Source organism: Brienomyrus brachyistius, chromosome 22, assembly GCF_023856365.1.
Source record: "Brienomyrus brachyistius isolate T26 chromosome 22, BBRACH_0.4, whole genome shotgun sequence".
In the NCBI taxonomy this organism is placed as follows: Eukaryota; Metazoa; Chordata; class Actinopteri; order Osteoglossiformes; family Mormyridae; genus Brienomyrus; species Brienomyrus brachyistius.
The window spans coordinates 3899248-3916498 of NC_064554.1; the positions used below are offsets into that span (position 1 = coordinate 3899248).

The 17251-nt window shown below is 43.2% G+C and overlaps 2 protein-coding genes across 2 annotated transcripts; one reads left to right on the forward strand and one right to left on the reverse strand.

Moving 5' to 3' along the window:
- Positions 1-6719: 6719 nt before the first annotated feature.
- LOC125718228 (peroxiredoxin-2-like) lies at positions 6720-12177 on the forward strand. Its single transcript, XM_048991899.1, has 6 exons — positions 6720-6876; positions 7364-7481; positions 9202-9355; positions 10994-11116; positions 11254-11384; positions 11710-12177. Exons 2-6 carry the CDS (start codon positions 7379-7381, stop codon positions 11793-11795), a joined length of 597 nt encoding a protein of 198 aa, XP_048847856.1. The 5' UTR covers positions 6720-6876; positions 7364-7378; the 3' UTR covers positions 11796-12177.
- A 3136-nt stretch (positions 12178-15313) lies between these two features.
- LOC125718179 (transcription factor JunB-like) lies at positions 15314-17166 on the reverse strand. Its single transcript, XM_048991815.1, has one exon. It carries the CDS (start codon positions 16701-16703, stop codon positions 15738-15740), a length of 966 nt encoding a protein of 321 aa, XP_048847772.1. The 5' UTR covers positions 16704-17166; the 3' UTR covers positions 15314-15737.
- Positions 17167-17251: the final 85 nt, after the last annotated feature.

The following is a 17251-nucleotide window of genomic DNA, read 5'->3' on the forward strand; positions in this document are numbered from 1 at the left end:
TCCTTCTGTTCCCTACCTCCCACTTCCTACAGACCCTGTAGTTTAACCCTTTATTGTCCCCCACCACGACCTAGGAAGGCAGTTCACTGAATGAAAATTTGGAATTTGCGTTTATTAAATACTCATCTGCCTAAAAAGAGAGCGTTGGTAATAACTGTACAGTACGTTTCTTTTATTATATAGTTGGAGGCTGAGAGTGTGTTTTTTGGATAGAGGGCACTGTACAGTTTGGTGTGGAATCCTTCCCTGGGCTATATTTTCTGTGCAGGGCACCTGAGAAATGCCAAGATTGAGGGTAAGACCCTCGGGCAGATCATTTTTAATCATCTGACTTTGCATTTATCAGTTATCACTTTTAAACTATTTTCCAAGTATCGCACAATGGTCGCCAGGAATCGACATTGATTTGAAGGCACCTAATAATGAATAATTATCACACAAATTCATCAACAGGCGAACCACGAACAAGCAAACCCTTAACAAAACGTTTGTACTCTGCGAGAGCTCAAATACAACATAACACAAAGAATGAAACAAACTCTATACCGCAATACGCAGAAGGCATTTGCAGTGAAATTCGCAGCGCCCCCTACCAGCAGGCTGTCACAAGATATCAAACAACAAGTATTTGAAGTCTATTGGAGCGTGTTATTTTAGTAGTAATAATAATAACAACAGCAATAAAAATAATTATAAGTATAATTATTATTATTATATAGCACCCTGTAATATAACAGATAATTAATACATATGGCATAATAAAGTTGATTGGTCGAGTCCAGCTTTTCATCTCGGTACCCACCGGCGACACAGTGAGATCGCCCTGCGGCAGGAGTCAGCAAACAGGCAAGCCTCATTCTTCCCTGAAATAAGTCTCACGAATCACTCAACTGAAGAGCCATTGGTTCTTTCTATCTTCGAGGCCGTTTCAGTTCGGGTTTACAACTGCAGTTTCTATCGTCTATTCTTATTCTCTGAAGACACTTAGGTGACAGACGGGAAACGAACAACATGCAGGAGTAATTTAGAACAACACAAGCCATAGGGCCTAATCCTACTGGGAATCGATGATTATCAAGAATCAATTGTACTTTCTGCCTACAAATGACATTTTTTACTATATGTCCGCATTCTGACAGGGTGGACAGCAATTCCAAGGGCACATACAAAATCTGTAATATGAAATTGAAAAATGCAACTAACATATCAAAAGACTTGAACTATGTAATATCTTGTTTATAACCTAAAGAAAATTTTTTTTACACTTTTGTTATTTAATCACTTAAAATACATATTGAAAATATCCAAGTGGCACTTGGGACATGCAAATCCTCCATATTGCATCGAAAATGCTATAAAATGCATTTTAAAACCAATATTTTTAGACTGATATATTCAGAGCTGTGCCCTGTGATGGGCTGGCCCCCCCATCCTGGGTTGTTCCCTGCCTTGTGCCCATTGCTTCCAGGATAGGCTCCGGACCCCCCGCGACCCAGTAGGATAAGCGGTTTGGAAAATGGATGGATGGATGGATGGATGTTATTTAATCACTTAAAATACATATTGAAAATATCCAAGTGGCACTTGGGACATGCAAATCCTCCATATTGCATCGAAAATGCTATAAAATGCATTTTAAAACCAATATTTTTAGACTGATATATTCAGAGCTGTGCCCTGTAATGGGTTGGCAACCCATCCTGGGTTGATGCCTGCCTTGTGCCTGTGGCTCCTGGGATCGGCTCAGAATTGTATCGCACAGCACTTTCTAGTACGGTGTTCAGTCTGAACTACTTCATACAAAATGTCTATGGTTACGACATAAAAATTTCTCTTTCAATCCATCATTCCACCCCCCCTCCCCCTACCCGGTCTTACCCTGAAAGGGGAGACATTTGTAAATTAACATGGCCACATGGTTCTATTTACCGACACATTTACATAATCCCTCGTCACTGGTAAATGCCCCCCACCACACAAACAAACACCCCTCCTCCCCCACGGCTGTATTTCTGCTCCCTGCCCGGTCTCTCCAGCTGATTGGTATAGAGATGTGGTTCAGTGAGGACAGTGCTGGAGTTGGGGGGGGGGGGGTAATGTAGATTGGCACCTATGGCAAGCATACATAAGTCATCAATTTGGAAGCTCCGTGGTCAGGAATGTGCCCACGGGACTCCGAGATTTTGGAGAACTGCGAGGGAAAGTTCCCAAGCCAGTATCTCACCCCTCTGTGTAGAAATTGCTATAATACCAGCCATGAATCAGAACTGAATGAAACATGAAAGCACTTACTTGGTTTAATTGGCCTACCCACTCTCTATCTCTTAATTTCTATCGATGGCTGGATATTGAAGGAAGTCTCCATGGATGAAGGAAGTCAGGGTGTGTGACATTGTATATATTTAAGGTTCAGCATTTTACTTTGGCTTGTTCTGCCAATTTACTGTGGCTTGCGTCTGTCATGGCCGTAAGACAATCTAGGATTAGTCCATAAATAGCTACGTGTGTCACTCATAACAGCCTTTATTCTGATAAATCCCTTCTTATTGGATTTCTGGATTCCCAGCTAATCACAGAAAACACAGATGGCTGTCAGAAACTGCAAGAAATTAGCACAGAAAAAGCAAACAGTCGATGCACATTTCTTTTTTGCTTTACATTGTTTCGGGATGACCCTTTGCTTAAGGGGTTTTTCAAAGATGCACACGCGGCTTTGTTTCCAACAGAGAGCAGCCTGACTCACATCTTATTCATTTAGCTCATGCATTGAGCCACTTAAATTACTCACTCCCGGTCAACAGATGCACTTCTCAGAGAGTCATCAATGATTCAGCAGTTAAGGCTCGTGTTTAAAAAACACTTGAGAGCAGTTTATTGCCAGGTATTACCGCAAGACAGCATATTGTTTAAAGAATTGGGTTTACCAACACAACACTGCTAGTTTGCCAGAGTAATTTGACAAGCCCAAATAGCATCAACACAATATTAAGCTCTATAAATGAGTAAAGTGTGAAGCTTCAGGTCATGTAAATGATCCCAAGGCATTAACAATAATATCAAAACACAATTTTACCAATTTATACTGCTGCAGCAAATCACTCCCCCATGCTGGCTGCATGTCAGTTTCATTAACCTGTCGAAATGATCGACCAATTATGCCTCGACGTTCAAAGCAATGCACTGGCGTGTATTTCAGCTCCCCCCCCCCCCCCTCCAGATCTGTATGACATCCTTGTGATGTAAAAGCTTGACTTCATTTTTATCAGCCCTGTTTAATGTCACGCGCCTGGCAATTTATTCAGCTGCACATTGGTGAGCCACCGCTGTCCTATTCGCAGCCTTGAATTTGATTTGGTGCCGGAAGCGCAGCCTCCAAAACAAACATGCTGCAGTCTTTGTAAGCCGCACAGCTAACAGAGCGAGTGCATGCAGTGCCCAGGACAGCAGTCTCTGCATTCAGGAACAGCGTGTACCTCAGAGTGGCATGCAAAAATCACATTTCTGTCCAGACGTGACAGAACCATCCATTGTCAGCCCCCCCGAGTTTGTGATTTAATGGTTATACATTATTCTCAACAGCCTTATATTATAACTGCCAATACAGGTATATGTTTGCCAGTGTCACTGAGGCTGAGTACCCTACTTCAGAGGGCCGTAGAAAACCCCCTTGTGGGATCAATACCTTCTGGTCATGCAATTGCCCCAAGCTATGCTGTCATAAATGGATATCAAAATACAGCTCATTGATTTGTATACAATGAATGACATTCACATTTCAGGGCCAGGGGAATATATGTGTACTTTTGATACAGAAGAAATGCACACCACTGAAATATGTCAGCATATTCCAGTAATAATAAAATTAAAATAAAAATTCAAACTTATTTTTCCTGGAAAATAGTGTGCTAAATTTACAGTGTAGATATTATCTGCGTATGGTTAAATTAGGTCTAATTAACTAATAAAGCGTAACATCCTTGAATAAAACCGAATTTTAAAAATATACAGAATAGAAGTTTCGGTGCCTTGACCCGGAAGTAAACACGGGATGACCTTCTGCAGCGTCAGAGATCTTCCTGTCCATGCCGGCTGCCCGTCTTGTCTTCGTCCTTGGTGCTGAACGTATGATACGTGCATTTCCTTCCTGTTACTGATAATATTCGTGTTACTTAAACCTTATTAAGTAGTTAAGTAGTGACAGTTCATAACGTCACAGTGTCTTGTGTTAAAATTACTTTGTTAAAATATAGGTTTTCAGATCTTGTTTTATTTATGTATCGACGTACAGCTTGTCATGGACTTCTCTTTGTAGGGGGTTCAGTATGACTTTTCAGGATCCATCTGTGAAATCCCATTGACGCAGTAGGAGATTCTACTAATTCGATGATCTGACGTGAATACCGACGGGACAACTGTGTAAATGTGTACTACAGGGACATTTCCAGAGACACGACAGCCGAGAGGGTTACAAGAACATCCGAAACAGCTGAAAACAAGCCGTCAGAAACTTCAGTGGATATTGTCACCATCGCTCAGAACAGGCATTTCCTGGCACGTACGCTTTTCTGTAACCCGTTACTGACAGTCACTAAAGCAGACTGTAGAAAACTCTCACGCATCTGGCGTGACACTGACGGTTTCTGACTCTCACGCCCACGCAAGAAATCTTACGGGAAATCTGTATTATTCCATTATAAACCTAAAACTGAAAAAACTGCCACATCGAACGCGTTGGTGACACTGAAGAGATAGCTGAAAGCCTTTAAAGCAGGGGTGATCGCGATTACAGCTCTCATTATAAAAAAGAAAAAGTTTCGGCACACCTCTTTTAAAGTACCCCCCCCCCATCATTATATCAACTCCATCAGGGACAGGGGTGTGGATACTCTGGCAGATTTAGGGGGTCCCCAAATTTATCGAGGTGGACCCCGCAAAATCTGTTGAGGGATAGCCCGCCTTTGCCGCTCGATAAAATCTACAGTGGGACCCGTATTTTTTCAGATTTGAAGTCGAAAGTGCAGCCAACCCAAGTGAGGGACCAAATACAGACCAAACGTGTGCTACAAAACTTCTTTAATGAACATTACTGCAATGGCGGCCGATTTTCTACCTATTTGTACTGACATGTTTTTTCAATTTCCCAGTATAACTGCAAATGTTTCTGTATACAATGAAAATGGGCGTATATGTGTTGCTGATGCAGGTCTTACATAATGATACGTGAGTTACTGTGAAGACGGCACAAAAATTAATATTTTTTAAGGTTGCACTGAGTAGCGGAGCAGTGACATTCTGACCCCTTAAACATGGACCCACATTACAGTCAATTTAAAATCAGAAATATATCCCGGAATAAACAGCAAAAGGGGGCATAAATGAAAGTTGCGTGTGCAATTTTGTCGCGCGAATATATGCCAGCCTGCCGTCACACAAAAAATGGTTAAGACATAAGTGCATGAAGCTGATAACAAACTGATTTTTTTCTCACCACAAGAGGGCAGCCTAATGCTGTGAGTAGCTATGATAGATCTTAATTGGAGGCTGAATTAAGGCCTAACGGGGTGATGTTTTACTATAGACGTAATAAAAAGGCATGAAAAATATGTCCGTAAGAATGAAGGGATTTCATACATAATGTGAAAAATTAAACATTGTCGGTGTGTCGGTGTGTGTTAAATAGTGTATAAACATGGGAAGTCGGTTGCATCAGTAAGTAAAGGAAACTATACAGCCGCACCCACCACATGACAAACCACCTCAGGGATGAGAACCTGAGTGCAGCCATGTGGCCGGTGATACCTCAGAACCACAATAGTCCAAATGGGCCAGTGTGAATTTTTTTTTCCAATGGCTGCAGTGCCAATCCTGCCACCAACCCCCAAATTTTTCCCAGTAAGTTGGAGAACCTCCTTTTAGGGCTGGATGTAGATTGACGTTATACCCAGGATGAAGCAATTGCAGGTGAAGGGCCTTGCTCAAGGGCCCAACAGAGTAGGATCACTCATTCACAGGATTTGAACCAGCAACCATCCTAGCCTCAGAGCCACCACTCCGCCCTGGCTCTCTACTATACAGTATGCCATCTGCAGTCACCAAGCACCTACACCCTCATCCTGTTCATGTGCTTCTGCTTTTAATACCATCAACCTTCTCAAACCATTCAAGAAATGAATAGACATGGGAATCTACATAGCAATTTGCTACTGCAAGCTGGACTCCTGTCATTTTCTACTTGCTCACAAATAGTTTCACTTCACAGTTTAGAGCCATTGAAATCTACATGAGACCGCTGCCATTATGCTCACCACTGATAATGATGAAGGGATTTTTTCTTTTATCATGTTCTACCAAGTCTTGACTTTATGTCAAAATACAGCGGTTTATAGTAGATTCAGTTGTGTTTCCAAAGATAATACTGATTTGGTTCAAAGACAAGCGAAAACGTCCGTGTGAACCATACCTGACTAGTAATTAACATACAAGAAAAACATTACAACTTTTCTGATTGAATGGCACAAACCGGAAATGTTCACATCTGCAGCACGTACGCCTGATAAAAAGCAAGCGTTTGAATGGTATTTGGCAGTCAGTGGCGCGCCAGTAAAATTACCCAAACAGAAATTTTAGTTTCATTAAAACGTGCAGTCTCATACTCGCTTAGATTTTACGACAGGTACTGTCTATTTTGATTGCAGTATCTATGGTGACTGCAGAACGAATTCTCGCGAGATCTGTAGAAGACAAAGTCACGGGACTTCAACACATGCGTAGCTGAACTTCTTTCTCTTTGCAATTAGAGCTTTACGAACTGGAGAGTCCAATAAAGGGACGAACGAACACCTATTCCTGTGAATCCAGTTCTGCTTGAATCAACAAGTGAGTCTCTTAACGTGGTATAGAACACTATTCCGAACCTTTGCTAATGAACTATGCTATGCAATGTAGTAGCAGTGTGTTATTAAAAATGTTTTATTGTAGTGATTGTCCTTGCACGCATCAGACAAAAGAAATATTCTAGAAATGTCTTTGAATATTTAATTTGTATGTACGTATGCATGCCGATTTAGTGTATACTGCAGTGTCCGCTGATTTTATGTAGTTGACTTTATTTGCATTTTTTATATAATGAATGTTTTTTTCTCTTGTATAATTCGCCTTAATTGAATCTAATTTTTCGTAAGAGTGAATACATTTCTTGCGTAGAAATCCATGGAGACCCAAACTATGGCTATAGTGTCATTTTAAGCGGAACAATGGGGTCCTTGTTTCGTACTTGTGCTGTGTCATCTACATTAATGGAAAATGGGAAGAACTCAAGGCTAAAAGCTTTCACTTAGCATGGCTTTTTAAATGTCCTTCACAGTAATTTCCTGCAACCATGTCTGCTGGGAAGGCCAGGATCGGACAGCCAGCGCCTCAGTTCAAAGCCACGGCAGTGGTGGAGTCCCAGTTTAATGAGATCCAGCTGTCTGACTACAGAGGTGAGGCTGGTGCAAGGGATACCAGACGTGTAATCAAGTGCGCCGTAATATATGTTTTCGGTCTGAAAATGAGTTTCGAACAGGGCTGCCTAACCCAGCCCCTTGAAGACTCTGTTTAGACAGGTTTTGATTGCATTTTAATTGGAGTCTGACTTGCCACAGAAACCCCAGGTGAGGCAACTTATTTGCCTGCAAATAAATCCCACAGATAAGCAGCCCTGGTCTGGAATTAGTACTTAAATTCCTTATGTAATGCAAAAAAAAGTCCTGTTATTCAGGAACACACTAGGTGGTCCGATTCAAAAGGGGAGTAATGACTGAAGCTTCCTTGATTTTAGTTCTGCTGGTTTACAGTGGGTGTGGCTGTTCAGGCTGCCTCAGCATTTGGTGACTTTACTGTTTTGCTAACAGACAATTGGAGCCTTTTCTGGTCATGCTGAGGGTGCTGGCGGTTTGGAGCTGGGGGCGTGCACTGTGGCCTTTCAGGGTCAGCATTGGCCTTGTTTTTGTGATGAAATGGGCACCATTTCAGTCTGGGCACGCCTGCCTTTAATGCATCCATCTCTGTTTCAGCTGTGCTGTTCATCTTGCTGTAAAAAAAAATCTTCAGGCAATGAAGTGATATATGTCAAATATTGCAATGGCCGAGAGACGTTTCTCACATGAGGAAATTTACTCCAGTATTAGAAGAGCATTGCAGGCTCTTGTCATCCTTTCAACTGACTTCTAGATGTAGAAGTGGATGCTTCTCCAACAATCTTGAAGGAGTTTCCACAAGTTCTGGGCACCAGTGGGCTACCTTGCTCTTTATCTTTGATCCAACTCATCCCAAACCAGCTCTACAGGCTTTAGGCCTGAGTAGGGCTGTGAAGTATGACATTGCGGTTTAATTGCAATTCTGTGGTACATGCCCAATAATCACGTCTTTAGATAACGGGTGAAACATTTTGTCCAGATGACTGCATTTCGGTGCCATTCAGATGTTTACTTATGCGGAGACTAAGCACATTAGTAGTGCACCGAAAATATTAATGAGATGCATATTGTGACACCCAAGAGTTGGTAATCTGGATAAATTCAACGTATCCTTCGATCTATTAAATGTGGTTAGCGGAGCACGTCACATGCTACTGTTTTGGTAAATCATGGAAGCGATAAACACTGAAGTCAGGAAAGGGACTAAGAGCAGCCACAACACCCTTTGAAAGAGGAGATGTTGTGGATAAACAAGGTAAATATACTTCGGTGGTCTGTCGGTAATTTTGCAGTTTTAAAGTTCTACGTTTAATAAACACAGATATGCCGAATTTATACAGATCACTGACTTTTGGGAGTCGCAGTACGCCTCTTAATGTTTTGGGCGTGCTACTTATCTGTTTGCCATATTGTGGGCGTAGGTGAATGTCTGCATTGTACGGAAAAGACAGAGTCCAGACAACAGTTTCGCCTGTCATTTTAAGCTCTGGTGTTTATTACGCATGCGCCATAGAATCGGGATTAAATTGCAGTGCGGTATCGCTCAGCCCTAGGTCGGGGGATTGTGGGGGCCAGGTCATCTGTTGCAGCACTCCATCTGTTTCCTTGCTCATAGGAGAATACTACATGCCCTTGACATACTTAAGGTCATCATCTTGTGGGAAAAAAACGAATGATTTTCAGTAGGTGTATCCAGATGTTTGACTGGTGCTGCATGTTCCTGCCCTGTGCACGTGTCCTACAGGGAAGTACGTGGTGCTGTTTTTTTACCCGCTGGACTTCACCTTCGTGTGCCCCACGGAGATCGTGGCCTTCAGCGACCGCGCAGAGGAGTTCCGCCAGATCGGCTGTGAGGTCATCGGGGCCTCTGTCGACTCCCAGTTCAGCCACTTGGCCTGGTAAGTAGCTGGTCTGGAAGGTGGGCTTGTTCCAAAGGTTGGTGGTTAATAGTGACTTTATTCGTCTCCTGTCAGTCAATGCTTAAACCCATCCGCCCATCCATTTTCTGAACCTGCTTATCTTATTCATGTGGAAGTGGGGGGGGGGCGGCTCTGGAGCCTATGGGCGCAAAACAAGGAACAACCCAGGAGGGGGTGCCAACCCATCGCAGGGCACGCTCGCACGCCAGTCACCCACACACCTATGGACAATTTAGGAACTCCAGTTAACTTATGCATGTTTTTGGAATGTGGGGGGGGGGAACTGGAGTTCCCAGAGGAACCCCCCCCCCCCGATTACACAGGAAGAACATGCAAACTTCACACACATGGAACCCTGGCGGAGACTTGAACTCTGTTCTCAGGGGTGTGAGGAGACACTGCTAATCACTGCATCACCATGCGACCCACTGTGCCTAACCACACCACCTCCCATTCTTAAACATTAACTAAAATAGATTTTTGTCATTTTAAACAAATGTTTTGTGCCTTTTTGTATGTTATACACATGTGAAAGTTGGTCGGCCAAATTTAACTCAAGGTGGTTTGGAAATGTGGAAGTAAGTCGCGAGGTATAAGAAACTCTTATGTTCAATGGAGTCATGTATGAGTGCCAAGGGGGCGGCAGGTAAAGTTCAAGTTGCAAATTGGTAACATTCGTGTAGGATTAGTTTGGGAGTTAGAGAGGGTGACTTAGCAATGGCTCTGCTTACTTCTGGAAATAAGCGGTTAAACTGTAACGAGAGGACCGTGTCGGTAACCTTTTCCACTATATTTAGTCATAACGTTCAGGTGATGATGGGCAACTATCAGTGATGGCTCACGTCCGTCCTGTAGGCTCACTTGCCGTCGCTGGAGTTTACAGCGTCCAGGGCAGGTTCAGCTGCGAATCTGAGAAGTTTCCCGGACAGGTTCTTTGTGTTACAGTCATTAGTGTAAAATGAGTAGACTAAATTGGGGGAGGGGGCTGCCACTGAAAAGCTCTAATTTCAGCTGCCACTGAAAAGAGGAGTCTGAGGTTAGATGGTACAGCCGAACACGCAGTTACCTCTTCACTGGCAAGTCGTAAATCTACTTGTAAGTAGGCTTGGATACGTTCCTGGTTCTTAATATTAACAAATCCGGGGTAATTATTTAATGCTAAAGTCCACAGGCAGTGTATGGGGATATATACCCTCACCAGGGGTGGATGGTTCAGGCCCAGAAAGGAAAAATCCAGAACAAGATTTTTTCAACTAACCAATTGAGTATAAAGAATCAGCCACAGGATACTCAACTGGTTGGTTGAAACCAAACCTTGCTCTAGATTTGTTCTGTCTGAATTTGAATTCCCCTCCCCTACCTTACTGACTGGATGCTGTTGGATATACTATTGACTGTCTGTAATGCTTTGAGGATTTTTTTTTCCTCCAGTTATCTGTTTGGGGGAGAATGACATCTTCCCCACTGTTTTACGGGCTACATGCACCTGGAGCATGACTAGTGTTACGGTGCATCAGTGCTTCTGATTTGTGGGTTTGGACAGGAAGCGTGGGGCCGGTTATGTTCCACATGCCGAATTCTGCCATTTTGTCCAGATCATTCTGCTCTTTGCTTCAGGATCAACACTGAGAGGAAAAAGGGTGGCTTGGGTCCAATGAACATCCCCCTGATTGCAGACGTCACGCGCTCCATTTCGCACGACTACGGTGTGCTGAAGGAGGACGAGGGAATCGCATACCGGTTTGTAATGCCTTCAGCTTGGCTACCGTGCTGCAGCATCACCTTTCCACGTTGTATACATAAAATGCCAGAGTCTAGTCCAGCTTGCTTTTGACATCCCTTGACTCAATTGTCTTCCTTTTACCCATAATTCCCAGGGGCCTGTTCGTGATTGACGACAAAGGCATCCTCAGGCAGATCACCATAAACGATCTGCCGGTTGGCCGCTCCGTCGATGAGACGCTCCGCCTGGTGCAGGCCTTCCAGCACACAGACAAGTTCGGAGAAGGTGAGAGTGCGGGGGCATGAAAAACTTGCAAGGGAGTTATGGAGATCCTTCAAAAAAAATGTAAGGGTCAGTGACGATGATGGTTAAGGAACTGGACAGACGCGCAAGTGGTTGTTCTAAGAGTGACTTCTGTAGTGTCTTTATTTGGATACTAGACATTGCCTCAGTACATAAGCAACTGTTTAAATTAGCAAATGATTTATGCGATGTATGTTTGCTTAAGAAAAAGAAACAAGCCACAGAATCTGTACGAATAGAACTATGGAGTGTTTACATTTCTGTTCTGGGTAGATGAAGGGAGTTAATCGGAGTTGTTTCTCTCTAGTTTGTCCTGCAGGCTGGAAGCCCGGCAGCGATACCATCGTCCCAGATGTGGAGAAGAGTAAGGAGTATTTTTCCAAACAAGACTAACCTGCTGCCCCCTCGAACAGCTAGCCTAAGTTCAGTCGCTGAGTAATGCAAAATTGTTAGTGCAAATCTAACTGTTGAGCTGATCGGGTTGCTAGGATTAAGCACTTAATGTCAGTTACTGTTCAGGCTGCTAAACTCTTTATGAAGCCCTTATTCTGGTTGTTTCTGTATTTGTAGAACTGTTTACTGTACAAATGAGCTGCTGTTTGATTTCTCATGTCCACCGAAAAATGTGAAGCTTTTTTTTTTCTCCCATCTCAAAGGTTTCCTGCAAACTGACCGTTTTATACTGATATCTAATTGCTGTATAATACTGGGTGATGTTAAACTGACATTCTTTAGACATGTGCATCGAAAAAATAAAGCTTAAGATGGAACTGAAGCCCTAATTAACTGCACACTGTGACACTGGGTTTAATGCAAGACGTTTCGTTTAATTTGCCTACATTGTGATTTTTCATTTTATCCACAAGGGGGCGGTACACAGCTGTGGCTACAGAATGGTCTTACAGACGACATAATTCCTTAAAATGAATCTCTACTGATTGCTTATCTTTACTGTACCTAGAATATTGTTGCACCATAAATATAGTGTGTGTGTATATATCTGTGTATAAAAGATATATGCGAGGTATCTGAGTGAAAGTTCACATTGTAGTCTTGCTACTTGAATCTTGTCCTTAGCTGGTTTAAACTGCCCCGTTTGCCATTTAAACTGGGTTTTACACACATACAGAAATGACTGGTACAGTATATAAGGGCTGCAGTAGATCTGTGATGATGGTCATGCTACACTTTTCTTTGCTAGTATGAGGCTGGTTCTCGCCACCATTTGCTTTAGGTCATGTGAAATTCGCCCCCCCCCCCCCCGATGCATGATACCCACCCTCAGAGAATAATACTGGATATAACATTCTGCGATTATCATGTGACCCATGAGCCAAAAAAAAAAAAATGTTGTATGATGCTATTTATAGCTTTTCTTTGGGGAAGTAGGTTCCGTTAAATACTGCAAAGACCACAGTCATCTTCCCACACATCCGGCGATTTACATCTCCGCTCCGATTCATCCAGTGGGACCTAGAGTCAGTCTGAAGGCATTGTGTTTGCGCTCCGTAGCGCTTGGTGTTCCATGTCTTAATATGTGAATCAAAGGTTTCCAGCAGAAACAAAAGACAGGGAGCGGCCAGTTTTGGCTGCTTCGAATTTAGATGTCCTCGGTCTACCTAGAACAGGGGCAGGCGACCCTGATCCTGCAGTGCTGGTATCCAGCAGGTTTTCCCATCCTACCTGGTCCCTGATGACCTGCACCTGATCTCAGGTAGATAGTAACTCGGGATGGAAAACCTGCTGGGAACCAGCTCTACAGGATCAGGGTTGCCTACCCATGACCTAGAATCTGTGCAGTTTATATATATAATTGTCCTGTTGGTTTCATGTTACTGTATTGAGATGTAGCTGGAGGTGAGGCCTGGGGAACAGTGACAGGCGACTAGGAAAATTAATGCGTCTCTGTTACCGCTGCTGATTCTTTTCCATGTGGGCTAGGCGTGTGTTTTTGTCAGGCCGCCCTATGAGATTTTGTAGGTACCGCGTTCGTTCCGTAAGCCGATGCCAGCTGTTCCTGAATCTGGTGTAGGTGGTGAGTGCAAAAAGGAACAGAAAAATACCTGAAAATAAAGAACCACGTGTAGATCAGAGTCAAATATGGGAGAATTAGATTAAGGACAAGACTGGTTTGCGTTTACGGCGTGACTGACTGCCAACTAAAACCTCGAATTCCTGCTCTTTGTCACGTCCTTGCTTGGTGTCCAAAGACAATCTAATGGAAATACCAGTCATTTCTGAACAATGAACAAAAGTAGAATACATTTATATGTGGTGAAATGATGTTGGATACAAAAAGGCCTCTGGAAAATAGAAAAAAAAAGGTGTTAATGGAACATAATGACAACCTCAAAATGCTAATGTGGAGAATGTTCTGGATGTATGGAGACCCGAAGCTTTAAAGGAGGTTGGATGTTTTATTTCCATGCTAAGTGCCTAATTCTACTTGTGACCAATTAATGGCTGGATTATTCAGTGGACCATCTGGTCACTGGCTGTCAAGTAGCAAGATGTATTCATCTTTGCTAAGGAGAGCTCTGCAAAATTTACTAATCACCAGGTGACTTAATTAGATATTACGTGCAATAGCCCACAGAATAATCAAACAGCTAATTAGAGCTTTTCAAAATAAAGCTTTAATCGTGTTTTAAATGTATGTTAAACGGGAAATTAACTAAACGTGACTCGCTGAGGGACCGATGAGCCGCTCCTCCACATGGGGGGAGGACATGTGCATTCTTTTAGGGTGATGTAGCCCCCGGAAGCGCGCGCGCTGGCCAGTCCGGGCCCGAATGTTACCAATGGGTGCGCGTACACGTGCAAGACGCCCACTCTCAACCTGCCCCGCCGGCAGCCTGCCCGTCAAAATACATTTTTAAATAAAAAAATCCACCCCCAGCATTCCTCGAGCGCACGTCACTTCCGTCTTTATTTCCAGTTATGTGATGAATAGCGAGACAATTGCCTCAACCACGTTTGAAACACCAAATGTTGTTTTGCACCACCCCCTGCCATGGGCCCATTTGGTGCTGACATGTACGGGCTAAAAATGGTTCGTTCCGTCTCATGGCAAATAAATAATCTCAGTACCAAAATATGCCTATATATATGCGCTTCATTTGATAATATGTCTGTAAACATATGTAAGAAAATGTTTTAAAGGAGGTTCAATGCAGGATTGAATGTCATTTTAATACAAGGATGATTGAGATGTGGTTTTCTGTAGTATTAACGTAACGTAACGGTAGTGTGTTCATCAGTTACTTTTTGATTTTCTTTTTATTTTCATTAAAACTTTAATCAGTAAGGACCAACATAATTTCAACCTTTTGCAAAGTGTAAACCCCGATACTTGACTGTTTCAACTTTTTTACGTCGGCCGTGTATCTGTGAGCACTTTTTTGCAGTTGTTTTGGGAACAGGGCGATATAAACAGCTGTGTACAACTTGGGAAACTCCCCGTCCTTTCGTGTGTGTGTGTATGTATTAAAATTTTTTTTTGTAACATTTCGCTTACAGTACTACTAGGAAATAAAGCAAACACATTAAAATCCTTTTTAACTGGCAACCTGGGCGGAGGTTTCCGGTAAGCTAGCCCCTTTTGACGTATTAAACACCCAAATTGACCATATATGGACATTTTCCTATACGTCAGCAGAAAAAGACCCCGACGCTTTCGCTTTTGAGACTTGCTTGCTTCTAAATCTGTCCATGTTAGTTTGTACGAACACGCCATAGATGTGTGCATATTGTTAATTTTCAAGTTTATATCAACACCACACTAGAATGGAAGACTATACAATAGGCCTTATGTTAGGTGTGATTTCCTCTACACACACAGATATGGGAAACTTTGATCGTCACAATGTTATTTTAACTTATGATAAATGTATAAATTCACAAACATTACGTCATTTAAAGGGTATTTTACTTAAATATATTGTACACAGATAAAAATCGTAAACAACTGACTTCATAGGGATTTGTCTGGATCAACCTGACACAGAATAATTTACATGGTTTTGGGAATGCTGCCATGAACAAAATAACAGAGTTGTAACAAAGGCATATTTAAAAATACACCCATCCCTCCCTCCTTAAGCAAACAACTTAACTTATAAACACAACCGGGATTAGTCGAATAATTTATTCCAGCCTTCTCCGGTCATCGGTGTCGCTGCACATTTTAATTATTTAAAACTATAATTATAGTATACATATATCTAGAGAGTAATAATCGGCGATCCACTGCTTTCAGATTTCTTATACAAGAAAACAACAACATACATCTAAAGCAAATGTCCAGTGTTTGCACTTTAAAGGTAGTCTCTGGGTTTAAAACGTATCCATCTTGCTGGTTAGCATGAGCTGACAGCCACTGTTGACATGTGTCATGACTTTCTGTTTGAGCTGCGCCACTTGCTCCCTGAGCACCGACGCGGTGCTGGACAGGCCCGCATTGTCCGACTTCAGGATCTTCACCTTATCCTCCAGGCGCGCGATGCGCTCCAGTTTGCGCCGGCGGCATTTGGTGGCCGCCAGTCGGTTCCTCTGCCGCTTCCGCTCCGCCTTAATGCGCTCTTGGTTTTCCATGTTGATGGGCGACACCGGCGGCGAGCTGTCACTGCTGTGCATGTCGGGGACAGTCTGCGGCTCTTCTTTCGGGGCGACCAGGCGCTGTGTGTGTAATCCTGCTCCGGTTAACGGGTGCTGAAAGTGATGGGCCGTCGCTGCCTGCTGCTGCGGCAAGTAGCTGATGGTGGCTGTGGGGTAGTCGGATCCGGACGTGAGGTTAGTGTTGGAAGCGTACGCGTTCAGTGTTGTGTAAACAGGAGGTTCGGCAGGCAGGGAGGAGCCGAAGCCGGAGGCCGCCGCCGTGCACGTCGTCACACCACCGGCTCCAATGGATACATTGGGCGGGGGTATATGGTTCATCTTGTGCAGCTCGTCCAGAGCCTTCACGAACCCGTCCGCGAAGCCCTCCTGCTCCTCGGTGATTCCGCAGCTGTAGAAATACTGACCCGGCGTGGGTGTGGTGGTTATAACGCCATTGCTGTTTTGGATGATCAGTCTCTCCAGCTCAGGGGAAGCCAGTTTTAGCGATCCGACGTCTTGATTGGCCGGCTGGAAGAAATCAGCTTCGGCTCGCAGCTGGGACTTCAGGCTCCGATACGGTTCGGCCGCGTTCAGACTCATGTGTTGCTTATGTAGCTTGAATTCGTGCAGGGACGTGTCGGGGTGACCGTAAGCCGGAATAAACGACTCGTCGTGATAAAACGGCTGCTCCATTTTTGTAAACATATAAACTTGGGTAAAATGCGAAAAATATAGCGTGAAAGTCAAAAGTAGGCCTTTTTCGATGGTTTCAAAGACGATGAAAATAACGAAAACAATGAATGAACAGCATAGATTTTTTTAAAAAAAATCCCGTTCTATTTTCGAGCGCTTTTAGTAAGCAGATTTAAACGCCAATATTTTTCTGCTTTTAGTAAGTGACAACGTCCATGCATTTCATCGTAACACACAAAAACAGTGAACTATCCATCAAAGTAGAGAAAAAACTCCGAAATATATTTTGGAGAACTTTAATGTCCCTTTTCCCTGTGCGGCAACAAAACGTCCAGAGGCTAAATTCTTGATTTCTCCCCTTTGTCCGCGGTATTTTATCTATAAGTATTTTGCAGTGTGCCAAAATGTGAGCAGGTTTTATTATGCCGCACAGAAGTGCATCTCGTGTCTAAATGCCGGTGTTTGTCCTGCATGCCATTTTATATATATATATATGCAAACAGACAAACCGCTGCCAAAACCGTCCAGGATCAGCGATTGGTGTTCGGCTTTCTGACGAC

Bases quoted from the DNA above. Each gene is read 5' to 3' on its own strand.
- LOC125718228 (XM_048991899.1), top strand. From the start codon at position 7,379: ATGTCTGCTGGGAAGGCCAGGATCGGACAGCCAGCGCCTCAGTTCAAA. The intron at 11,117-11,253 runs GTTTGTAATGCC...CATAATTCCCAG, and splicing joins GACGAGGGAATCGCATACCG to GGGCCTGTTCGTGATTGACG. The intron at 11,385-11,709 runs GTGAGAGTGCGG...GTTTCTCTCTAG, and splicing joins CACAGACAAGTTCGGAGAAG to TTTGTCCTGCAGGCTGGAAG.
- LOC125718179 (XM_048991815.1), bottom strand. From the start codon at position 16,703: ATGTTTACAAAAATGGAGCAGCCGTTTTATCACGACGAGTCGTTTATT.